We start from the raw sequence: 26,793 nt of genomic DNA on the forward strand, positions 1-26,793 counted from the left end.
CAAAGTATACCATTTCACCGGCGCTGCCAGACATGGACGACAACCTCCAGGTGCCAGAAGAAATCCTCCAGCGGCGGCTGCACCCCAGGCAAGATGGTTCTGTACCCCAGCTGCTCATCAAGTGGTCCGAGCTGGACTCTTCTCTCGCCACCTGGGAAGACGCCGAGGCCATACGCCAGCAGTTCCCACAAGCTCCGGCCTGGGGACATGCTGGTACCCAAGGAGTGGGGGATGTCGTGACGCCTCATCTAAGCCAGCCCAAGTCGGCCCAGCAGCCAAGGAGGAGCAAACAGGCCCGTCGCAAGAACTCCAAGATCCATGGCCCGCAGTGGGTTTGTATCCAGTGCACCCCAGCTGTAGGGGAGTAGAAAGGGAGAGGCAGAGCACGGGAGAGGGCATCATCGATATTCTTGTAACCTAAACCTGTTCACGCTTGTATCCAGGACCTCGTCGGCCCGAGAATACTGTGCTTCTTCCTCGCGTCCGGTCTCGTCGATCGGGTCGCTAGCACTTTCATCGGGATGTTCTCGTCTCCATCGACACCGCCTTGGATATAGAGCACTTCGCCCTTGAGTTCCTCCACTTTCGCTCTGTTCATTTGGGTTTATTTGGCTTATAAGCCATGGCTGAAAGTAGTGTTGACTGATTTGGTGTGAGAGAAAAGTACTGTTCGTTGGCTGAAAAAGTACGACTTATATGAACGAACAGTGCGTTTGTAGTTTGCGCTACTAACTGACGAAGGGGCAGCAGGACTTATGCTGGCGACCGTATACCCTGCCTGGGCCTTGCTTACCTGATCGAGTGGAAGTGGATAGTAGAGTCAAGTGATGGTATTTATTGTTTCAAAAAAAAAAGTGATGGTATTTATTTGTCTAGTCCAGTGAGTGCTCGAGGGAGGCCTCTTGCCGCTCTGCCCTCAGGCTGTCGACTGTCGTATCTCGTTGACTCTCGTATGTGATTTGTGCCGTGCCGTACAGAGCCACAGCCTCCCGAAAACCGAGGGTCAGCGGCACCGACACTCCGGCAGATCGCGCCTCACTCGTCCGCGGTGGTCGGCGGCGTCGCAGCCTCACATGTCGCAAGTCGCAACTGTCATGATCGATTCGCCATCAACTAATTGGCAACAGTTATCGATATGGGAACTCACATGGGCTGCAGAAACCGGAAGTCCGCAACACTAGTTGGCCCAAATAGACAACTACAATAACGATTTGTTTAGATTCCATCACATCCTCTTCCTCCAGCAGTCCAAGTCCAAGTGACCAAGAAAGAAAAAAAAACTCAAGATTCAGCCATGGCGGATCCCGATCTCTGACGAACTGCCAGCGATTTCCTGAGGGGTCATATCGGATCCTCCGCCCCTGAACACAATCGAGCACTCCTGCAACAACCGTCCAGATTGACCATAACAGATAGCAACAACCGTCCAGATTGACCAACAGATAGCAACAACCGTCCAGATTGACCATGACAGATAGCAACATGTGTTTGTGTTCATAGAATGTGTGCACGCGTCATGTGCAACACCAGGACATGTACCATCCCAATCTCCCTTGAAACTTCAAACAAACAAAAGAACAACGGCAGCATCAAAGATTGCAACATTGCCCAAAAAAAAATGTCAACAAATCACCACACCAGCAACAAGGAAAAAAAAAAACTGTTATCGGGGGTGAAAATTTGAGATTAAAACATTCAGGCATCAGGGACCTGAATTACATGAGACTCAACCATTAGCACAAGAAATGAACAAAGTCACATTACATACCAAACAGTTCAGGAAAGCTGATACTAATAACTTCAGCTTAACTGTAAAAACGAACGCTAGTGCGCCTCAGCTTTATGTTACAACAAAGGCCAGACAACAGGAAGCCACAGCAGCTATACCAAGAGACGAAACAGGGTGCTCATGGCCTCAGCTTTTTTTCTTTTTAGACAGCTAACAGCTTACTTTCTCCTCACTCTAAGAGCTAAGTTTAATTTGTACAGCAGCAGAGTAACTGACATGCTTCTCACTCCTTCCATCTTCCTCTTTACAGCAGCCTTCGGATCGATCGGACTCACACGCATCACTCCTCCCATGATTCTGCCGCATCACTTCTGCTACAGAATTAATGTACACTCTTCCGCGCAAACATACAGTATTTATTTTCCGGCGAGGCCAAAAGGGGCCTTCATATAAGGTTTTAGTAGAGAAAAAAAGGTGAGTGCAAACCTAGCAACTGTTAGCTGTACAACTAGAGAGTTTGCCCTTCAGGCAGCGGTGCGTGCTGGTTGAAGCCCAAGGCGCTTCTCTGTGAGCACAACAACACACACATCATTATTAGCCCCTAAACACAGACAGGCACACAATGTCAAGTCCTGGAGCCATAAAAGAAGATAGAACATGCATATACCTCCAGCAGCAACAAGCTTCTCTACACGGGCTACTATGTGTTTCCCGTAAGTGTACTTCTTGAGGGTGTTCAGGTGTGTCTTTATCCTTGTTAGGATCATCTCTCTCTGCTGATCGTCACAAGTTTCTAACACCTTCTGCACCACGTAGTTTGCAAACTGGTCTTTCATCATTACCTAGCGCAACCACAATGCAACCCATATTTTATCAGTAAAGATCTCAAGACACATTGAGTGAACAAGCATTTGGCCAGTTGTGCTTAAAAAGTTTTAAAGAAAAAGAAAAGATCGAAAGATCACCATACCTCAAGAGGTTCGCTTTCACTGGTGGATCCAAGCATCTCACCAATCAGAACCTGACGCTCTACAGGATTTCCAAAGGCTAAGCACTTCTCGATAACATTTGAGGCAAACTTTTGCTGGCTCATTTGCACAATTTGGCCAATTAGCTTCTCAATAATAGCCGATCTCTCATGGGGTTTGCCATGTTCCAGAACATGCTGTAGAGTTCAGCAAGTCACTAGTAAGAAAATATCGAGAAACTAAACACCTAGACAAACAAATCAAAGAAGGTCCCAAAGATCCCATAAAACCTGCCCACACTGTAAGTGCAACAGTTGACTCTGAATCAATGCCAAATCCTAAAGCAAGATTATGTGCACTGCTTACAGCCGGGGGAAAATAACCCATTGGAATGTCTCCAGTCAAGCATTTCAAATTTTGGTAACAAAATCATTATGCTTACATTATTGCCCCTACAAAATAACATCCATACAATTATCCCCAGAAGTACATACATAATCACAATTTACAAAAGGGCAGACCCAGTGCCGGAGGCTCCCACATGAGTGGGGTCTGGGGAAGGGAAAAACCGAGGCAAGCCTTCCCCCCGCAAAATCTGCGGAGAGGCTGCTTCGAACCCGTGACCTGGTGACTCAGTGAGACAGCTCTTACCACTGCACCAGGCCTACCCTTCATAATCACAATTTACAAACAAAAATAAATGTTAAAGACTACCTATCTCCAAGACATTATTTACTTGTAACCTGCGGAGAGTAATAACTAGTAGCAACATATCACTCACCACAAAAATCCACCAAGTTCCCTACATATTAACTAGAGAAAACATAAAAGGAAACCACCTAGGGCATGTGAACAAGACTTCTGAGCAATGGAATGTCAACATTGAGTTCACAAAACTCAATTTGTGTCCAACCTAAGTGTTCAAATGTTTGTAGAGAAATAGTGGCAAGTAACATGCAATGTCGTAGTTTACATTAATTGACTAACAGCTAAATTACAGAAGCACTTCAATTTAGCAATATCAAGGGTATACTAGAATAAAGGTTGCTTGCACCACGAAATCATACACGAGAAGACATATTTGCTACTCCCTCTGTCCCTGAAAGAATCAATTTCTAGCCCACAAATTTGTCTCCAAAAGAATCGATTTCTGGAGGTGAAGGTCCACCGATCCACATTAATCTCTCTCGTAGTCTAGGTTGCATTTAACACAACCTCTCTCTCTTGCGCTGCTATTGGATACTCCAAACGACACTACTTAATTAGGCTTCTCGATAACTGGAGAGTTACTAAGGTTCAGCAGTTTAATGAGGGGCAACATGGTCTTTTATCTTCTTTGCTAATCTGTCCTAAAGTTGCTAGGAATTCATTCTTTCAGGGATAGAGGGAGTAGTCTCTTCAGGAAGAGATTGCAAGCTCTAATATGCAATTTATAAACCAGGTGTCACGGTGGTCCTGCAAGGTGCGGAAAATGAGAGTGCGCTATGATAGGGGCAGACCCAATGGGCTACAAGGGGATGGTGTGGCATACCCAAAGCCTGGCCTAACAAGTTCCACGAGTATCTGACTCCCATTACTGAAAAAAAAAAGGTGACTGGGTGCTGCCGCACTGGAGCCCCAAGTGGTAAAGCCGAGGACCGCCTGTGGTGACCTCTGCAACTCTGTCATCGCACCACGCCTTTTGAATTACCAGCACCCACTTCTCCTTTGGCCTCCTCTTTGCCTATTCAACCAAACCCTAAAGTCTCGCCTGGTTTGAGTTAGGCCATTTAGCAGTAGTAGGTCAGGCTGCCAGGCATCAGCGCCTCGCCTCTATTGTTGCTTCCTGCTCCACGCAGCAGCACGACACATGGCCACATGGGAGAGGCAGCAGTACTGCAGAACCAAGTCTGAACTCCCCAAGGCCAAGGCCAATGTGTGTTACAGACTTACTGTGACAGTAGTTACTAACTGTATCAATTGATCCTCAAATTAGTTCAATTGATTGATATAGCCCGTAGATGTAGGAAGTAGTAATTAAGGATTTATTTGTTGATTATTCATGCATTGTGTACTTAATTGTTGAATTTAAGACATATTATGTTATTTAGTACTTGTATACCGAATTACAAGACACATTTTATGGTTGTTTACCAAATTGCTAAATAGATTTTACCAAATTACATGTGAAAATTTTGGTCTGGCATACCCCATGGCAAAATCCTGGGTCCACCACTGCCTATGGTGTGGGCTGGAGCAGTGTGGCTCCTAGAAGTTGCTCTTAAGGTTGGTTGCCCTGGACATGTAACTCTCTGTACAGGTTGTGTCCACAATCTTCACATGTGGCAAGCCAAATCAAAGTTGTACAAATTACCGGGGAATTAAGTTGATGAGCCATACTATGAAGCTATGGGAGAGAGTTATCGAGCATCGCTTGAGAGCAATAACGCGGGTCTCTATGAACCAATTTGGTTTCATGCCCGGAAGGTCAACCATGGAAGCCATTTTCTTAATAAGACAAGTTATGGAGCGGTATAGGGAGAAGAAGAAGGACCTACACATGGTTTTTATTGACTTGGAGAAGGCTTATGATAAAATACCAAGGAATGTTATGTGGTGGGCTTTGGACAAACATAAAGTCCCAACGAAGTACGTCGGGCTCATTAAGGACATGTACAACAATGTTGTGACTAGAGTTCGAACAAGTGATGGAGACACGGATGACTTTCCGATTAGGATAGGACTACATCAAGGGTCAGCTTTGAGCCCTTATTTGTTTGCTTTAGTGATGGATGAGGTCACAAGGGACATACAAGGGGACATCCCTTGGTGTATGCTTTTCGCGGACGATGTAGTGCTAGTTGATGAAAGCCGGACAGGAGTGAATCAGAAACTGGAATTATGGCGGGAGACTTTGGAGTCCAAAGGTTTTAGACTTAGTAGAACTAAAACTGAGTATATGAGATGTGACTTCGGCACTATTACTCGGGAGGAGGAAGATGTTAGTTTGGAAGGTCAAGTAATGCCTAGGATGGATACCTTTCGATATTTAGGATCAATGCTACAGAGGGACGGAGATATTGATGAAGATGTTAGCCATAGAATCAAAGCAGGGTGGATGAAGTGGCGGCAAGCGTCTGGTGTCCTATGTGACAAAAGGGTACCACAGAAGCTAAAAGGCAAGTTTTATAGGACGGCGATTAGACCTGCTATGTTGTATGGTGCAGAATGTTGGCCTACGAAAAGACGACATATTCAACAGCTAAGTGTCGCGGAAATGCGTATGTTGCGTTGGATTTGCGGGCATACAAGAAGGGATCGAGTTCGGAACGATGATATACGTGAGAGATTAGGGGTAGCGCCAATTGAAGAAAAGCTTGTCCAACACCGGTTGAGATGGTTTGGACATGTGCAACGGAGACCTCCAGATGCACCGGTGCGTAGTGGAATCCTAAGTCAGGATAGTAACGTGAAGAGAGGCAGAGGAAGACCGAAGTTGACTTGGGTAGAGGCAATAAAAGGAGACTTGAAAGGATGGAATATACCCAAAGACTTAGCCTTAGATAGGAATGCTTGGAAGACAGCTATTCACGTGCCTGAACCTTGATTGTTTCTGTTGGGTTTCAACTCTAGCCTACCCCAACTTGTTTGGGACTTAAAGGCTTTGTTGTTGTTGTTGTTGTTGTTGTTGTGTGTTGGGGTGGGTTGAGAGTGAGTTGTGTGTTACAACAAAATAACCTAATGCTGATACAAAATAAGTCTACCTATATTTCATTGAAGGAGGGAAGGGGGTCCATGATCCACATTTCAGTATTGAATGATACTAGTTATCAAGCAAACAACATACTAAGATCAACATAATAGCATAGAGATGTTACTGCACAACACAATCCACCAACACAAAACCAGGTAGGCAGGTACAGGCATGTATCTCTTTCAAAATTGAACATGGCACTGACCTGAACAACATAGTTGCCATACTGGTCCTGAGCTAGCAAGCAAACAGACTGGAGAATCTCATCCATCATTATTTGCTGTGTCTTAGGATCATCACAATGTTCTAGAACCCTCTGTGGCAATTTGTGATATAATAATAATATAAGTTATAGTATTACAATAGGTAAGCCTCTAAATGGATGAGAATGAAGCATTTAATTAGCATACCTGAATAACTCGACAACCATATGGATGAGTGGATAGCATTACAACTTGACCATAGAATGTCAAGACAATAAACTCGATAGCATGCTGAGGAATGCACTCTATGCATTTCTGTATAACATGGTTCCCATTTTGATCACGTACACAGCGCATGACATGGCCCTCCAGTTCCGCAACCATTTTAGTCTGCAGATCCAAATCAACAACTTCTATAGCCTGCACATATATCATCAATAGCGTCAAACAAAATATCACTTGCTACAACATTTCAGCCAATTATGTAATTTCTAGAGGTGCAAGGGTTAAATAATTGTATAAGCACATATAAAAAGTATGCAATTAAGGCTGCCAACAATTATCCAACATAAACTTCTCATATAGGAGAAAACTATGGGCCAACAGTATATCAAATCTGTAAGCCGGTGACTGATCACTCAGAAGCAATAGTATGAATTATTATGCAAGGTAAAATTATTGGAGCCATCAACACGCTTGCAAGTTAAAAAAAACAACAAAGCTCTACTTATTGAATAGACATGAAAACTAAAAATATATATTTGTATTTGTTGAGGAGATATTTCAATTGACAAGCACCTTCTGTATAACCCGGCACCCATACATCTGAAGACTAAGAGCAAGGACACGTCCAATAAGCTGACCAGCCAATTCCTTTATCTGGGCAGTGCTTCCATGCTCAAAAAACTGAGAAAAAACGGAGCATTGAGTTAAGAAAAGGTATAAGACAGCTACAATCACAAACAGATATCTGAGCAGCACTTCCATACTCCTACCTTTTGAACAACATAATTTCCAAATACATCAGTCATCAATGTGAGAGCTTGAGGCATGATTTCTGAAAAAACCATTTCCTTTTCTTCAGTACTGGCTGTCTCTAGCTTCTGTTGTATGAACCGACTCCCATATTGATCAGCACTACAGAATATTCAAAAATTAGTAGGGTAATTTGCATGTTACAACATTATCAAGATTATAGAAAAACATCATGAAAGAAGTGTACCTAAACTCAACAACATGGCCAGCTATTTCCAAGAGCTCATATGATTTACTTTTGTTGCTCTTGAACTCCTCCAGAAGCGAGGGCATCAAATTGGCATCCATCTTTCCACCCATGCCTGAATTCCATGAACCAAAGGAATTACCAAAGTTTCTCATGCCTGATGGAAAGCGCATGTTGCGCTCACCATGCCTAAGTGGACTGCCTGGCGCAATAGGTGAAGAGGGAAGAACAGGACTTGTCAATGGACTTCCAGCATATCCAAGGTTAAATCCAAGATTGCCATAGTAACCATATTGCTTTTGTGACTGGAGTAAAGGGCCAAGGTTAGCTTTCTGAGTACCAAGTAAGTCCATGTAAGAATTTCCCAGATGGCCCCTGTCCATTAGAGGGTCATCACAGGTAGCTGCAAGTTGAGCAAGGTACTGGATATACGCTGGATCAATAGAGGTCTGAAGAGAAGATGATGCAGTTGGACTTCCAATTCCATTATAGTTTAGCATGTTAGACATACCAGCTAAATTTTGTCGAGAAGATACAGTCCCTCCAGGGGATCTTGAACCAATCCTAGGGGAAGCAAAGCCAGATCCAAGAGACAAACTGTCAAAAGATGTGAAACTGCCAGCATTAATCTGGTCCCTCATCGTAGATGAATTGGCCAAATTGGCAGAATATCCATCAGGTAACTTAGATTGCCCGTGCTCAGGACGTCTCATGTAGTGCTGCTGATTGCCATTTGTCTGGTCACCCTGTCGATCAAAAAGGAACATCTGGACATTATCAACATCCTGATAGAGCTGAGACTGGTCCATAGTCTGCCCACTCATTGCCCTAGATGATAAGTTCATCCCAGATAAAGCAGCCACCAGATCATCAGATTCACCAATTGCGGATGAACTACGACGGAAAGAAGAGGAACCACCATTGATCTTCTTGTCAGTGTTACCAACTTTCACACCAATTGGAGGCAGGGATGGACTAGGGGCCCTCCTCACAAGCTCAGGATTAGGAGATGCACTCCTAGAAAGAGATGACCCTAAAATAGAAGCAAATGTATTTGATGGCAGATCATTGTTCTGAATTTCATCCAAGTTCCTTAAACTATTGCTAGAGTGCAGGCCTCCAATAGTTCCAGGTCCACGATTTAGACCATACTGTAGTCCAGAAGAACCTAGTAAGTCATTACTATTGTGGCTGGCAGTCTGCCTATCCATATCACGCTGATACGAGTCCTCCTGCACCATTTACAACAAGTACAAGTCCGATGTTAGATCAAACAAAACAGAAGGAATGAACAGCAGTCCAGGAAAAAAAGGAATATTAAAAATGCTAGTGCTTAATGCAGGATTTCAAGAATTTTACAATACAAAATCATCAATAAATAAAGATCGGCAAAGGGAACCACAAAATTTAGAAGAATCTCTTTATGCACTTATGCAGAATATGCTCACTGATGCACAGATGTGTTGAAACGGATAGGTTACAGCAACAGGTAACAATGTCATAGAGGTGCAGCCAAGCATTTTGCAAGTGAAAATATGGAACAATGTTTGTTGTGATCCATTAGACATTTCTCAAAACCAGAAAGCATGAACTGCTCCGGAAATAGATTAGTTTATTCCATCATAAATGGAACAATGTTTGTCATGATCCATTAGACATTTCTCAAAACCAGAAAGCATGAACTGCCCCGGAACTAGATTAGTTTATTCCATCATAACGTTTATTCCATCATAAATGGAACAATATTTGTCGTGATTCATTAGACAGTTCTCAAAACCAGCAAGCATGAACTGCTCCGGAACTAGATTAGTTTACTCCATCATAACGTTTATTCCACAGTAAATGGAACAACGTTTGTCGTGATTCATTAGACAGTTCTGAAAACCAGAAACATGAACTGCTCCGGAACTAGATTGGTTTATTCAATCGTAACGTTTATTCCATCATAAATGGAACAATGTTTGTCGTGATCCAGTAGACATTTCTCAAAACCGGAACGCATGAACTGCTCCGGAAGTAGATTACTTTATTCCATTATAACGTTCATTCCATCATAACATCACTAGTAACGGTTTAACGTCACAATCAGGAAAGTCAGCTGAAAATACTACCTAGGCCTCCAAAGTCAAATAGGGTAAGAAGGCGTTTTTTTCCCGTTACTTGCGTTACCTATCTTCATGTAAATAAATTTCTCTACGTATCCATATCCATGAAGAAGCACGACTCCAACAAACCAACAGATCACATAACTGCAAGACAAAGACATCACACAGGTCTAAGGTGCAATCACGCATTCATACTGCACAGAGTGCGCACAACGACCGGATACCTAATATATGTCAAACATAGCAAATCTAAGATACTTCAGCGCTAGATATATAGATACTCCACTAGAAGTGGATTGAACTCAGACTTATCACTCATCAGTCAAAAACAGGAGCAACTAGTACAAGGTCAAAGGCTTTCTCAAAAGGCATATATTAGCACAGAACGAAGATAAACATAAGAAGTAAGGGGAGAAAGATTCGATCTTTCCACCTGAAAGACGGTGGAGAAGCTCCTCTGGCGACCAAGATCGATCCCGGGCAAGCCGACCGTCCCTTCGGCAGCCGGCGCCTGCTGCTGCTGCCTCCTGCCGTCCCCGATCCCGCCGAAGCCCGCAGAGGAGCGGAGGCGGTGGTGCGAGGAGCGCCAGTCCTCCTTGGAGAGGAGCGGCGGCGGGAGGCGCGGGTTGAGGTGCGCATTGGAGTAGTAATAGCTCTGATACGCCGGGTCGGAGCGCAGTTCATCGTCCACCAGCAGGCCGCCGCCAGCGGCGGCGGCGGCGGCGCCAAGGGCGCCCTCGACGGTGGGCGGCGCGGAGCCGCTGCGGAAGACCTCGAAGTCGCCGCGGTCGGCATCCGCGGCCCCGAACGCCGCCTCGCCGCCACGCGCCGCCATCTCGGTCACCATCGCGCGCGTGGGTAGCAGTAGCAAAACAAAAAGGCAAATGAAAAAAGGCTAGATCTTTAAGTCCACCACGCTAGAACCCCGCCATTACCGCGCTCCGGCGGCCGGAAGCACGTAGCTGAATCTTTCAGCGGAAGGTTATCCCGGAATGAGACGAGGCGGCGGCTGGAACCGGGTTCGGCTGCTCAGAGCGGGCGAATCGGGGGGACGGCGTCCATCTGCGGGGGTTGAGCGGCGTCCGAATTCGGCGGATTTGGGATTGATTGGGTTGGAGCTCCACTCCACCTCCGAGTAGGGGGTGTGTGAGCAGTGGCGTGCTGGGGTAGTGGGGGGGACGTGTGTAGAGAGTAGAGACTGGAGAAGAAATCAGTCAGAGGCCGGTTGCGGCTCGGTTAAGTACAACGGCCGGAGCGAGGAGCGCCGTTGGATCTGGGGGGTGGACGGCCCAGATCTTCCCGAGGGCTTTGGGTCCTCTAGGGTTTTGTTGTCTCACGGCACAGTCATCGCTGCCCTAGAGAGAGATTGAGAGATGACAAAGCCATTTTTGTTGTTTACTAGTACTTGTTTAGAATTTAGAAATGGAAACTTGGTGATGGTAGCAGTACTAGTACAAGCTAGGGTGTTTGTAGAAATGCAATCTTCTTTTATAATCCATTTTTTTTAGCTAAAACAGTATTTTTTCTCTTCCGACGAATTAATCAGAACCGTACGAACGAGACGGATATGATGCTTCCTGCTTTGGTGATTGAATGAAGGCCTTGTTTAGATTGCTTCAAAGTTCCAAAGTTTTTTCACTCTCTCTCCATCACATCGAATCTAGGGACACATGCATGCAACAGTAAATGTAGATAAAAAATAACTAATTACATAGTTTGATTGTAAATTACGAGACGAATCTTTTGAGCCTAGTTAGTCTATGATTAGACAATAATTGTTAAATACAAACGAAAGTGCTATAGTGTCAAATTTTTCTAACTCTTGCAATCTAAACAAGGCCGAAATAGGAATTTTTTTTGGGAGCGGTCAGTTTCCGTTATCCAAACCAAAGGCCTTGTTTAGATTGCCTCAAAGTTCCAAGTTTTTTCACTCTCTCTCAATCACATCAATTTTTGGACGCATGCATGGAGCATTAAATGTAGATAAAAAAAGTAACTAATTGTATAGTTTGGTTGTAAATCACGAGACGAATCTTTTGAGCCTAGTTAGTCTATGATCGGATAAAGTTTATCAAATACAAACGAAACGTGCTAAAGTGTCCGGATTGTAAAATTTTGCATCTAAACAAGGCCCAAAAGTGCAATCTGGCTTGCTTTTCTTTTTCTTCGTTCAGGTGACGTAGATTCTTCTTCTTTTTTTTCGTGCAGAGGATTATTACAGGATGCAATGCAGAGATCTGTCCTGAGATAAGACTTGACTTGTGTGCTCTGGACACCGCACAGGATTAGATTGTGTGAGCACGAAAGATCAGAAATAGTCAGGGGGTGTGTTTAGTTCGTGAAATGAAAATTTTTGGATGTCACATCGATGTATTGGAAGGATATCGAGAGGGGTTTTTGGATACTAATAAAAAAACAAATTACAGAACCTATCAGGAAACTGCGAGACGAATCTAATGATACTAATTAATCGGTCATTAGCACATATAGGTTACTGTAGCACTTAAGGCTTTCCATGGACTAATTAGGCTTAAAAGATTCGTCTCGCGATTTTGCCGAGAACTGTGCAATTAGTTTTTTTCATCTACATTTAGTACTCCATGCATGTGCCGCAAGATTCAATATGACACTTTAGGGTAAAATTTTTTTGAAACTAAACAGAGCCTAACTCTAACTCTGATAAGGGATCCCACGAATCTTGACTTACCTGGTACCCTTTGGAACACAGATTTACTTTTTCCTGAATTTATGTGCATTTCTTGTAAAATTGTACTATTTTCTTTCTAAAAATTCACAATCTAAAGGGGTCTGGAGCTACAGAATGAAAAATTCACAATCTAAAGGGGTCTGGAGCTACAGAATGAAGTGGATTAGGTGAAAGTGAAACCGTAAAAAAAAATAAACGTCTGTTTGACACGACTCTTGTCCATCCATAGGAGCCAGATGCCAGAGCTTTAGGGGTATAGTTTCTACTCCTAAACTTTAATCGTTGTCATATCGGATGTTTAGGCACATGAAGTATTAAATATAGACTAATTATGAAACTAATTGCATAGCTTGTGACTAATTTACGAGATGAATCTTTTAAGCCTAATTAGTTCATGATTTGACAATGTAGTGCTACAGTAACGTGTGCTAATGACAGATTACTTGGGCTTAAGAAATTCGTCTCGTGGAGTACCGACAGATTCTGTAATTTATTTTTTAATTAGTATCCGAACACCCTATACGACATCCTCACATGACACCTCTTAAATTTTAGTCACCGGATCAAATACACCCTTAAATTATAGCTCCTCCTTTTCCGAACAACAGAAACTGTTGTAACTCCTCTTTCATATGTCAAAAAAATGCTTGTACGGTTCTACCTTTTCACGTGTTTAGTACGTCCTTTCAGGTCTGGTTTAGTTCAAAAAGTTTTTTCAAAAAGTGCTACAATAGCCATCACATCGAATCTTACGATACGTGTATAGAGTATTAAATGTAGACGAAAAAAAACTAATTGCACAGTTTGGTTGGAAATCACGAGAAGAACGTTTTGAGCCTACTTAGTCCATGATTGAATACTAATTGCCAAATAAAAACGAAAGTGCTACAGTAGCCAAATTCTTAACTTTCACCCAACTCAACGAGCCCTAAATTATAGCTTCTTCTCCGTGCAACAGAAACGATTCTAGTTCCTCTTCCGGACGTCAGAAAAACGATTCGTCCTTTTACGAGCGTTTAGTATGGTTTGTCGTCGAAATCAATGCCGAAACCACACCAAACAGACTCTTATATAAAAGCTGGTGAGTCGAGCGCTATTATATATATAGTATTTTTTGTAACTAGGACAGTTTAGAACACAAGAATAGAAATTTCAGTTCCATTGCAAAGAAAAGGATATAGGGAAATAGGAAACCTGAATAGGAAAGGGGGCAGTGATGATGAGTACGTGCAGGGTGCAGGCAGGCAGGAAGCTGCGGCGCGTGCGTGCATGCTGTCGCGTGGCCACTGGACCCAGAGCCACCACCACGTGACTGACGTTAACACCCTATCCCTATGCATGGACTGTATGGATGGATTAACAGCGGTAACAACCACAATAACAGTGGGTTAAAAAGTGGAGGAGGGGGACGACTTTTTGTTAGCAATTAGTAGCAACACCGCGTGCATCTCGAGGCGTCGTCCAACTGCTCCGCCACTCACGTCCTCTCATGCTTCTTTTTTGCAGCCATGCTTTTTATTCTTCATGTATTATATTATAATGATAATAAAACAAAGCAAAGAGTTCTTCTGACTGTTCTACGAGGGCGTCCCCCAATAATGGATGAAATCGACTAGCGATTCAGAGTGAATAAAAAACGAGATAAAAAGGAACAGCTGCAGCGGCACAAGAAAAGTGGACCAGACGTTCAGAGACTAGTGTGTTTTTAGGACCTGTATGAGCTAGCTGCTTAATCAGTCGCTAGCTAGTTCAATTTTAGGCTTCTCTCTCATCCACGTGGAATAAAATACAGTTTGTGCTGGCTATTTGCATGTCCGTTGGGGACGATTTAGCAGTAGCACGGAAAGGAAAGGGTGGAAAAGATATGGATACGGAAATGACTTAATGGTAGGTACGTATTGGCCGGGTTAATCTGTTTCTCCTCGAAATAAATTTTTACTTTTACCATTGTGGGTATTTTTTTCACATGCTTATGAGTTATGACCAACAACGTAGGTGTTGGAGTACTCTTCAGCAGGTAGCTGCTAGCTAAAGAGGAAAATTATATATAGAGACCAAGGCCTTGTTTAGATTGCTTCAAAGTTCCAAGTTTTTTCACTCTCTCTCCATCACATCAATTTTTGGACACATGCATGGAGCATTAAATGTAGGTAAAAAAAATAACTAATTGCACAGTTTGGTTGTAAATCACGAGACGAATCTTTTGAGCCTAGTTAGTCCATGATCGAACAAAGTTTGTCAAATACAAATGAAATATGCTACAATGTCCAGATTACAAAAATTTGCAATTTAAACGAGACCCAACAAAGGAGTCAATGGCATAGCCAGCCGAGATGAGCCGGCCAAAGGCTAAGCTATGGCCTACGGCAGTAAAAAATAAGGAATCATGCCAAGCCAGGCTCCTTTCAAGACAATAAAATAAAGTAAATAAAAATAAGATACAATATCTCGAGCATAGATATCTGTAACAGAACCGACCAATTATACGAAATTAAGTAAGAAAATCATTCGCCAGAGCAGACGATTTAGCAACGGTTGCAAACAACTCCTGAACGTAATGCATCAATTAAAGTAAAGCATTTAATTAATAATTGCAAACCAGGGAGAAAAATGCTCCGAGGCTTGCCTCTCTCGAAGGAGCTCGGGCGGTGATCGGGGCACTCCGAAAGTTCCGCAACGTCCTCCTCGTCTACTTCGGTCACTTCATGCGGCTGCACCTCGAGCTGCTCCTCGGGCTCCTCGGGTATGACGACAGGGCTCTCGGTTTGCGATCCTGTATGATGCAAATGCGTAAGTGCTTATACAAAAGGTGCATCGGATGAAATGAACACAATGAATATGCTTGGATGCGAGGTAGTCAACATCATCCAAGAACATGTACTACAAGCACATATCATTTACTGCATTCTCTTCTACTACTAATATGCTAAGTCAACACATCTCATTAAATGCTTCAAAGATACACCAAAGCTTCACTAATTTATTAATCATGCACAAAGCAACATTTGATTAAACCCTAATTAATAATAGGTTTGAATAGCAACATCTATTTTTATAGCTTAGAAAAATCTTATAAAATTACCATAGCACAGTACTGCCCTAAGTAGTCTACCATCAGATTTTTATGACATTTGAATAAGTGGAGTAGCCTACACAAAAATGACAAGCTATGGCATAATTATGAACATGAAAATACTTTGTATTATGAAAAGTGTCAAACAACAGATGTAATATTTTTCCTATGTTCTATACAATAAATAATCATTGCACAAAAATTATCACATGCATGTTTTATACAAATTTTGCTCTCTAGCAAAAATAACAAAAATCAGCCATTAAAGGCACTTGAACTACACCTCACAATTTTTCTATAGGACATGCATGGCACATATTTTTCCTAGGAAGTACTTTACACAATAAGAGTAACAAACTTAGAAGCATATTTTTCTGATCTTTCTATGATTTATTATGACTTTCTCAAGAAAACAGCAATTTCAATGATTAAATAAAACTCCACAGAAAAGTATCTCAAGAATGACATGCAATATTTTTACCATGTATATTTGGTGACAAGAAGCACAACAAAATTTGTTTCACCATTTTTGGAGCAATATAACTGGAGATATACATTTTACAAGCTTTGTAAATCAATTTCTGAAATCATTTTCTTTAACACTGAAATTCCCCCAACCCAGAACCGCCAGGTGCACCCGGTGCAGTGCACCCAGAGGGGCTGCCAGGCGGGACCCTTGGTCAAACCGGGCCCACGCGTCAGCCGGAGCCGAGCAGGGCCGCCGCTAACCGGCCGGCGTTCGCCGACGGTGAGCTAGCCGGCGGCGCGGCCACCACCAGCAGCTCACCCACGACGAGGCGGACGCAGTGCACCAAGTGAAGGCACGGGAGGAGCTCGTAATGAAGCTCAGCGGCGCGCATGGCGGAGCGGTGGCGTGGCTCACCGACGCCCGGCCATCCCTGGCCGAGAAGGGGCGCGAGAGGTGGTGCGGGAGCTTCATCGAGCTCGTGCGGTGCTCGTGCGCGCGAAGGGAGAGCGAGAAGGAGGACGGAGGGGCGAGGTCCACGGAGCGGAGTGCTCCGGTGAGCTCGGCCACAACTCCGGCGAGAGATTCCCGGGGAGAGGGAGCTTCTCACGGCTTACCGAGGCGAGCACGAGGTGCGCGAGGAGGAGGCGGAGCTGCGGGCGAGATGGAGGGTTCAACGGCGAGCTAGGACGACCGGGCGAGCTACTTCTGACGAGGCGCGGCGCATGGTGGCGAAGGTGGATGTGCGCCGCTGCTGTTGCTGCTGCTGAGCGAGCGAGAGAGTGGAGTGGGGAGTGAGAAGGAGAGCAGCGCGACCGGGAAGGTGAAGGCGCGACAGGAGGGCGCGGGGCAGGCCGGGGCTACCGCGCGGCGTGCGTCGCCGGAGCATGGCGGCCACATGGCGAGCGCGCCCTGACGCGGTCGGGCGCGGCGCACGGGAACAGGCGCGGCGCGGCGCTAAGGCAGGCCGGGTGAGCGGGCCAGCGCAGAGGCAGGCCGGGCCGGCCTGAGCGGCTAGGCTGAAAGTGAGGCTGCGGCCCAATCAAGTGAAATGTGATTTTTTTAATTTATTTTCTATCCCCATTCCTTCAATGCAAATTTTGAGCAATTTCAAAGCAGTTTTAAAAGTTGGTGTAAAAATGAAAGTTGTTCCATTTTTCAAGATCTACAACTTTGCTTTTATGACCACAGTCCAATTCCAAATAGATTTTGAATTACAAAATAAACATCAATATTAATTCAAAACCCTAATTTTGAAGAATTGTTTAAAAGCAAAATTTGGCAAAACTTTGAATATGAACTTGGCTCCAATTTGTATCCTACACATTTATAAGCTATCTTAGTGATCAAAACAAGAATCATGGCATCCAAACATGAGCATGGCATTTGACATTGTTTGAAACATGAATAAATTTTTCAATCAACTTAAGCATCACATGAAATGATACTTCATTTCTTTCGAAATGAAATGCGTGAATGATGCTTATGCATGAGGTGATGAAGATTATGTTCATGGGATGGAATGTTAGTGCATGCTTGACACCAAGGTGTTACAGCCCTCCCCTCTTATAAAAATCTCGTCCCAAGATTTGGGTTACGAACCATTTGTTATAAAAATCTTCATAAGCTTTTTGTAAATATTCTCACGTTTCCCAAGTTGCATCTCCCTCATCATGATGATTCCACTGTATCTTGTATGTTTTCACCACACTATTCTGAGTAGCACGTTCTTTAGTGTCTAACACATGGACCGGTTGCTCATGATACACCAAATCTGATTTGAGTTGGATGCCCCGAGGTTCTATTCTTTCCTCCGGAACACGCAAACACTTCTTGAGATGTGATACATGGAAAACTGGGAAGACGGTACTCATTGTCTCAGGTAACTCTAACTTATAAGCTACTGGACCTCTTCTTTCCAAGATCTTGTATGGTCCTATGAATCTAGCGGCAAGCTTTCTTCGGACTCCAAACCGTTTCTTTTTCATTGGCGTGACCTTCAGATAAACATAGTCACCAACTTCAAACACAAGGGGTCTCCTTCTTCTGTCTGCATAACTTTTCTGACATGATTGGGCCGCCTTCATATTTTGTTGAATAATATGAATTTTCTTCTTAGCCTCTTCTACAAAGTCAATGCCATAATACCTTCTATCTCCTGGCTCGACCCAATTTAGTGGTGTTCTACATTTTCTGCCATACAAAGCTTCGAATGGGGCCATCTTGATGCTTTCTTGATAACTATTATTGTAAGCAAACTCAGCTAATGGTAACCATGACTCCCATGATCCCCTAGAAGACAACACACATGCTCTTAACATATCCTCTAGAACAGCATTCACTCGTTCAGTCTGACCATCTGTCTAAGGATGATAAGCGGTACTACGAATCAAACTAGTTCCTAAGCCTTTGTGCAAATGTTCCCAAAAGTGAGCCGTGAACTGTGGCCCTCTATCAGATACTATAGTCTTTGGTATACCATGCAACCTCACAATTTCTATAATATACTTCTCGGCATATTAAGGTGGTCGATAAGTTATCTTGACAGGCAAGAAATGAGCGGTCTTGGTAAGACGATCCACAATCACCCAAATCGAATCATGTCCCTTTTGAGTAGTGGGCAAACCCGAGATAAAATCCATACTTATATCATCCCACTTCCAACTAGGTACGGACAAAGGTTGCAACAAACCGGCAGGTTTCATATGAATAGCTTTCACTCTACAACATGTGTCACATCTGGCAACATATGCTGTAACTTCTTTCTTCATCTTGGTCCACCAATAACAAGGTCTTAGTTCTTGATACATCTTACTACTTCCCGGATGGATGGATAGCTTAGAAAGGTGAGCTTCATCCATGAGTTTATTCCTAAGCTCTCGATCCTTGGGAACCACAAGACGGTCATCAAACCACAACACGCCCTGTTCATCCACTTTAAAGTGCTTAGACGGCTTTTCTTTTATTTTCTCTTTGATGTGGAATATTCCCTTGTCTGTTTTCTAGCCTTCTATTATCTTACTCTCTAAAGAGCAACTAATCTGAATACTATGTAACACAGCCAGATGCATCAGATCGAACCCATCTTCAAGTAATGGATGCACATTCAAGCAATGTGACTTTCTACTCAAAGCATCTGCCACTACATTGGCCTTTCTAGGATGATATTGCACATTCAAGTTGTAATCTTTGATCAATTCCAACCATCTTCGTTGTCTCATGTTCAGCGCGGGTTGGGTAAAGATGTACTTGAGACTCTTGTGATCTGTGAAAATATTGCACACATTACCAAATAGATAATGTCTCCAAATTTTTAGGGCATGCACAACTGCAGCAAGTTCAAGATCATGTGTCAGATAGTTGCCCTCGTGCTTTCTCAATTGACATGAGGCATAAGCAATGACTCTTCCTTCTTGCATAAGAACACAGTCTAAACCAGTTTTCGATGCGTCGCAAAACACATCAAATGGTTTCTCGATATCTGGTTGTGCTAGAAAAGGAGCAGTGGTCAACAGTTTCCACAAGGTGTGGAAAGCTGCTTCACACTCCTCTGTCCACACGAACTTGTGATCTTTCTATAGCAGACTTGTCATTGGCTTGGCAATCTTCGAGAAGTCCGGTATAAAACGGCGATAGTAACCGACTAATCCTAAGAAACTTCTAACCTCAAGAACTGTGGTCGGTGTCTTCCAATCCATAACCTCTTTTTCGATAACTCTTCTAGTTGCTTCTTCAGCTCAACTAATTCATCCGGAGGCATCCGATAGGGTCTCCTTGAAATCGGAGCTGTTCCGGGGATTAACTCAATTCCAAACTCAATATCCCTATCTGGCGGAAGACTAGGTAGTTCATCCGGGAATACATCCGGAAACTCACACACTATCGGAATCTGATGAATAGGAATAACTTCAGTAGCACATGTCACACTTATAAGGTCTGTTCTCCGAGGCAATGGTACTTGGAAAGTACCCTCACCCAGGGGATCCTTAAGGGTAAGTACCCGACTTCCTATATCTATAACTGCTCCCCAATCCTTCATCCAATTCATCCCTATAATGACATCCAGAACTAGTCCAGGCATAACTATCAAGTTCACTCGAAACTTTTTGCTACCTAATTCAAGGGTTGCCCCTCAAACCATCCGATTGGTCAAAACATCAGCCCCTGCTGAACTTATACGGTAACCATAACCCAATTCTGTGCATAGTTGTTCATGTTTCTGTGCAAATGCTTGACTCATAAAAGAATGCGATGATCCAGAATCAAATAGAACAACTGTAGGGTTTTCGTTGATAGGAAACTTACTAGCGGTTACGGGCTCTCCCTCAGGAATCTCATCCATAGTCATACTATGCACCCGAGCATTATAGGTCTGTTGCTTCTTCTTGGACGGATAAGGATAGAACCTTGAGAAGTGGCCGGATTGGTCACAATTGTAGCAGGGTCCCCTTACTGTACTAGCAGATCCCACAGCTCCTTTGGAACTGCCCTGTACCACAGTTGCGGCTGCCTTGTTAGACTATACTGCCATCTTGTAAGGCTTCTGGGGTCCCCGGAAATTCTGACCTCTCTGCTGTGGTGGCCTGAATCTAGCGCTAGGTGCAGATGGACGATAGGGAGGACGACCTCCCGCAGGTGCTCTTGCTTGGGACGGACCACCTTCTAGGGCTCTCTTGCGAGTCTTGGCTGTGGTGCTGGCGTTGTTGTTCTTTTCCTGCTTCAGACAATCACTGATAAAGTCATTGAATCTGGCGCGGGTGTTGGTACCCACATGCTTCATCATCTTTGGATTGAGTCCTCTCTTAAAACTGGCGATTCTCTTAGCATCAGTGTCAACCATGTCGGGAGCATAACGACACAAGTTATTGAAAGCATGCAAATATTGCGTCACGGTCTTGGTGCCCTGATTCAACGCCAAGAACTCTCCCAACTTCATCTCGGTCAGCCTAGGTGGAATATAAACTCCACAGAAGGCCTCAGCGAACTCTCTCCACGTAATCTGAGCATTTAGGGGAAAGGTTGTGCGATGGTGCTTCCATCACATTCCCACTAGTCCTTGCAACTGATGTGCAGCATACTCAGTTTTCAATACCTCAGTCATCCTCAACACACGGAATTTATCTTCCATAGTGTTGATCCATTCTTCAGCATCGAGTGGTTCTGTTGCTTCCTTGAATATTGGCGGCCTGGTGTCCATAAAATCTTTGAAGCTGCTATACTGATTCACCCCAATGCCACCACCCTGATTGTTACCGCGCTGAACATTGTTGGCAATAGTATGCAGAAAATCCTCCATGTTCTTCTGGGACTGTTCCATGTTGCGCTGACTCCCGAGCAACTGTGCGAGGAACACCTCTAGGGTGAGCGGGGGAGGAGGTGGCAAATGCGGTTCATGGGGGGGGCTCATTGTTGTTGCCGTGGTTCCCACCACCACCACCACCGGTCCTAGCACCATTAGCACCGGTCTCAGCGGACTCATAAGTGGTACGGCGAGTATTTGTCATCTGCATATTTCAGCAACAAGTAATGATTGAGTGAAGCTGTAATAATTGTGAGTGAAGAAAAAATTATGCCGAACTGAATTTACTGGAGAGAATAAATTCATACAATAAAACAGAGGCACAATAATCGCATCCCAATTAAAACAACATCACTAATTAAATTACTTCGAATGCAAACATCGCGTCCATACAACCAAATTGCCAGCATACATATACTGGACTTTTATGCGTTCAGATATCGCATTACTAGCCAAGTTCCAATCACATGCCAAGTCTCATAAGTTCGAAGCAAGATACATTAGGTTACATGCCAACAAAAGAAAGGTCATCGCGATAGGACCTAAACACTAGCGCAAGGCAACTAGCCTACTCCTCGGGGCCGTCGTTGGGATCGAAGATGTCACCATCGCCCCCAGGTGAAACTACAGGCTCGTCCTCGTCGTCGTCGTCGATGTCCATGCCAGCGGCGTCTGGAGGAGCATATGGGCCAACCCCATTGTAGAGCACGTGAAACTCCTCGTGCAGGTTAACGTTGTACTCCTCTAGCTCGTCGACCCTCTACAGCAAAAGGTCCCTCTCGCCCCAGGCTTCATTCCTTTCCTGAACCAACTGTCCAATCATGCGGTCTGCATTGTTGTTGGCCTGAGTCAACGTATGCACTCGCTGCATAGCTCTATCACCTCTCTCTACTGTCTGGTTTCGCTGTAAGCTCATATCAGCCAACTGCTCCTGCAAACTAGCTATAGCACATGCCTACTTCTTCTTCTGCTTTCTCACCTTGAGCTTATCATGACCACGTAAGCCAATCAAAGTCCAGTAGGTACTCTCAAGACCCTCATACGCTCTGATGGCGGCGAACATAGCGCTCATAGCATGGTTGTCGCTAGCCTGTCCCTCAGCTGGACCTCTGACCAAGGCACTTCCCTGAGGCTAAACCTAAATAGCATCACGAGGATCATCCCTAGGAAAGGTGCCAGCTAGAGCTGCTGCAAGCTCACTGGGAAATCTGCTCATGATATCCCTGATGACACGGAAAGCTGCTCCCTCTGCACCCTCAACAGGAGTGCGACCCTCAAACTCTAGGTGCCAACCATCCCACTCTGGAGCATCACCAAGAGTAGGAACTGTGATTTCTACCACTGCAAGTCCATCCTCTGCTAACTGGCTCTCATTCCAAGAGTACACCGGCTCTTGACTCTCTGGGTATCCCACATCATGGAGCACTCTCCAAAGCAAGGTCGGCATGCCAAACTCGCTCAAGAAGGTGTCCGTGGTGCGGTGCTCCCTCAGGGCCAACGGACGTCGAGGTGCTCTTCCTCCGGTGGACTTACGGGCGGTCTGCTTCGTGCGGGCCATCTATAGCAAAAGTTCTTTTATTACCCCGTGGGAACATATTTTAGGTGATACAACTTTTATCAAAATGAGATAATCAATTTATAAGGGGAGGAATGCATGACATGAATGAAATGCACAAGTAATATGATGTATGTACGTGCCGTACGTTCTCACAAACTTATAAAATAAATACTTTCTAGCGACGAATTCGGTGGCATACAAACGATCTCTCAATACGTATCTAATATGTTCTACACGATAACGTTGTTATGTACCTGCAGAAGATTCATTTCAGCCTAATTCCCAATGAATGCATAAAAGCAGTAAATTTTTATCTACACGCTCTACACGAATCCCCAGATACGTGTACAACGGTAGTAACTACCCGAACCATCGTCCTATTAACGGCATCGCCTCAATAGACGGAATACCCTCACATGAGATACCTTTGTACAACATGCGTAGAACATGTAATTACTCCAACATCATATAAGCATTCACCCTAGATCGGCGGTGTATCCGATCATGCTCTCACAACTCACACTTACCGAGGCGTAGAGGCAATTGATCCATACACTACCACTCAAACAAGTGGCACTCATACAATAGCACGCCGTATGAGCAACGAAAGAGAAATATGATGCAAGAACCCCAAGTCAGTACTTAATTAAGCCACCTAGAGTCCTTAACTGGGCATAAAGGATATGACCACTGGCACACTTTTTAGTTTAGAAATCATGTTTTTCAAATGCCTTTTTGTTTTAAATACACTTGTGAACAGTAACACGCTAAACCATGCTCTGATGCCAGCTGTAACAGAACCGACCAATTACACGAAATTAAGTAAAAAAATCATCCGCCAGAGCAGACGATTTAGCAAACTTAAGCCCGTATAACCCGGTAGTCCGTGAAATCACGAAGGATTTCAAACCAACTCACATACCAGCCAAGATCGTAATAAGTTTAGCGGTCACCGTCACATATTACATAAAAGTTCGCATCTCAGATACATCAGAGTTTAAACATAGTTATTACAAAACGAGTTCAAATAGAAGTAGCGGAAGCCATTTGTTCAAAACCACACACACTCACATGGAGTTCAAATACAGTGCCAGCTAATAATCATCTCCAACAAAAGCATCAGACGAGACATAAGGAATGACCATGCCCATGGTCCTAAGCATCACCCATCGTAGGATAAAGGCAGTTGATACAGTAGCCGTAATACATCTGCCCATCTGCAATAAGTGGGAATAAAACTCTGAGTACGAGAAGGTACTCAGCGAGACTTACCCGACATAACCGAAAATAAAGTGACACCAAGGATTATGATGGGCTTTATAGTAGGGTAGCTGACTCATTTGCAAAAAGAGGCATTTTTAGCATTTCAAGAACCTTTCCAAAAGCATTATTGTCAAGTTAATTATTATTAACCTGTCGACTATATTTGCACCTATACTAGAGCAAGCATGTGATTAAGCAAATAATGATAACCAATGATCATTAACAACTTCCATAATGTCATATTCCTTATAACTGTCCAAGTGTTTCATTAACATTACTACGATAAAGTCACTCAAGTCAAGTGCTCACTATCCAGGAGCGATGGCGATTCGAATCGATTCCTAACCAGCTGGTGATTTATTCCTTACACAAACCTCACTCACCCGCTAAAGTGAGGTATCGGTCACCGAGTCAACTATCTAGGAATCTCGAGTTTGCCAGGAACCACATGTACCCGGGGGCTGACCGACTGCTCTTTGGTCTTATCTTCACGCCCCCATGTCCTACCACACCTGCTCCGGTACAGTGCGCTGCGGGCAATCTACTCGGCCCGAATAATCTCCTAGCTTCGCGGTCGAAAGGTACTTTATTCGGCCAGCTAAATGTAAGGCATGCGTTCAACATGACCTGAGGCCCAACAACGGTCGGTCCTTAATCGACATAGACGGAAAGCACTACAGTCCAAAACTCTGTAAGTCTCCGTCCGGTCTCAACTTCATTTAACACTTAGTTATACCATGACCACATAGTTCTCCAAGCAGATCTAGGTAACCACCTATAGCTCGCAGGTGACAGGAAATCACCCAATTTCTACCGGTCTAAGCCAGCTAAGCATTGACTCGACTGCGGATACCAGGGTAACAAGGATATAGTATAACAAAGGTAGACAAGGTATAATGCAGCAACGGTTGCAAACAACTCCTGAACGTAATGCATCAATTAAAGTAAAGCATTTAATTAATAATTGCAAACCGGGGAGAAAAATGCTCTGGGGCTTGCCTCTCTCGAAGGAGCTCGGGCGGTGATCGGGGCACTCCGGAAGTTCCTCAACGTCCTCCTCGTCTACTTCGGTCACTTCCTGCGGCTGCACCTCGAGCTGCTCCTCGGGCTCCTCGGGTATGACGACTGGGCTCTCGATTTACGATCCTGTATGATGCAGGTGCGTAAGTGCTTATGCAAAAGGTGCATCGGATGAAATGAACACAATGAATATGCTTGGATGCAAGGTAGTCAACATCATCCAAGAACATGTACTACAAGCACATGTCATCTACTGCATTCTCTTCTACTACTAATATGCTAAGTCAACACATCTCATTAAGTGCTTCAAAGATACACCAAAGCTTCACTAATTTCTTAATCATGCACAAAGCAACATTTGATTAAAACCTAATTAATAATAGGTTTGAATAGCAACATCTATTTTTATAGCTTAGAAAAATCTTATAAAATTACCATAGCACAGTACTGCCCTAAGTAGTCTACCATCAGATTTTTATGACATTTGAATAAGTGGAGTAGCCTACACAAAAATGACAAGCTATGGCATAATTATGAACATGAAAATACTTTGTATTATGAAAAGTGTCAAACAATAGATGTAATATTTTTCCTATGTTCTATACAAGTAAATAATCATTGCACAAAAATTATCACATGCATGTTTTATACAAATTTTGCTCTCTAGCAAAAATAACAAAAATCAGTCATTAAAGGCACTTGAACTACACCTCACAATTTTTCTATAGGACATGCATGGCACATATTTTTCCTAGGAAGTACTTTACACAAGAAGAGTAACAAACTTGGAAGCATATTTTTCTGATCTTTCTATGATTTATTATGACTTTCTCAAGAAAACAGCAATTTCAATGATTAAATAAAACTCCACAGAAAAGTATCTCAAGAATGACATGCAATATTTTTATCATGTAGATCTAGTGACAAGAAGCACAACAAAATTTGTTTCACCATTTTTGGAGCAATATAACTGGAGATATACATTTTACAAGCTTTGTAAATCAATTTCTGAAATCATTTTCTTTAACACTGAAATTCCCCCCAACCCAGAACCGCTAGGTGCACCCGGTGCAGTGCACCCAGAGGGGCTGCCAGGCGGGACCCTTGGTCAAACCGGGCCCACGCGTCAGCCGGAGCCGAGCAGGGCCGCCGCTGACCGGCCGGCGTTCGCCGACGGTGAGCTAGCCGGCGGCGCGGTCCACCACCAACAGCTCACCCGCGACGAGGCGGACGCAGTGCACCAAGTGAAGGCACGGGAGGAGCTCAGTAATGAAGCTCAGCAGGTGCGCATGGCGGAGCTGATGGCGCGGCTCACCGACGGCCGGCCATCTCCGGCCGAGAAGGGGCGCGAGAGGTGGTGCGGGAGCTTCACCGAGCTCGTGCGGTGCTCAGTGCGCGCGAAGGGAGAGCGAGAAGGAGGACTGGAGGGGTGAGGTCCACGGAGCGG

General features: G+C 44.1%; 1 protein-coding gene across 2 annotated transcripts; it reads right to left on the minus strand.

Moving 5' to 3' along the window:
* Positions 1 to 1,653: 1,653 nt before the first annotated feature.
* LOC136514815 (pumilio homolog 1-like) lies at positions 1,654 to 11,141 on the minus strand. Of its 2 annotated transcripts, XM_066508519.1 has the most exons (10): positions 10,394 to 11,141; positions 7,856 to 9,087; positions 7,629 to 7,770; positions 7,432 to 7,539; positions 6,841 to 7,053; positions 6,636 to 6,746; positions 2,700 to 2,894; positions 2,397 to 2,571; positions 2,216 to 2,294; positions 1,654 to 2,100 (listed from the first exon to the last, which is right to left on the minus strand). In XM_066508519.1, exons 1-9 carry the CDS (start codon positions 10,805 to 10,807, stop codon positions 2,254 to 2,256), a joined length of 2,631 nt encoding a protein of 876 aa, XP_066364616.1. In that variant the 5' UTR covers positions 10,808 to 11,141; the 3' UTR covers positions 1,654 to 2,100; positions 2,216 to 2,253. The 2 variants fall into 2 exon arrangements, with proteins under 2 accessions (XP_066364616.1, XP_066364615.1); XM_066508518.1 differs by having other exon boundaries at positions 1,654 to 2,294.
* Between the last annotated feature and the right edge of the window lie 15,652 nt (positions 11,142 to 26,793).

Source organism: Miscanthus floridulus, chromosome 17, assembly GCF_019320115.1.
Source record: "Miscanthus floridulus cultivar M001 chromosome 17, ASM1932011v1, whole genome shotgun sequence".
Lineage (NCBI taxonomy): Eukaryota > Viridiplantae > Streptophyta > Magnoliopsida > Poales > Poaceae > Miscanthus > Miscanthus floridulus.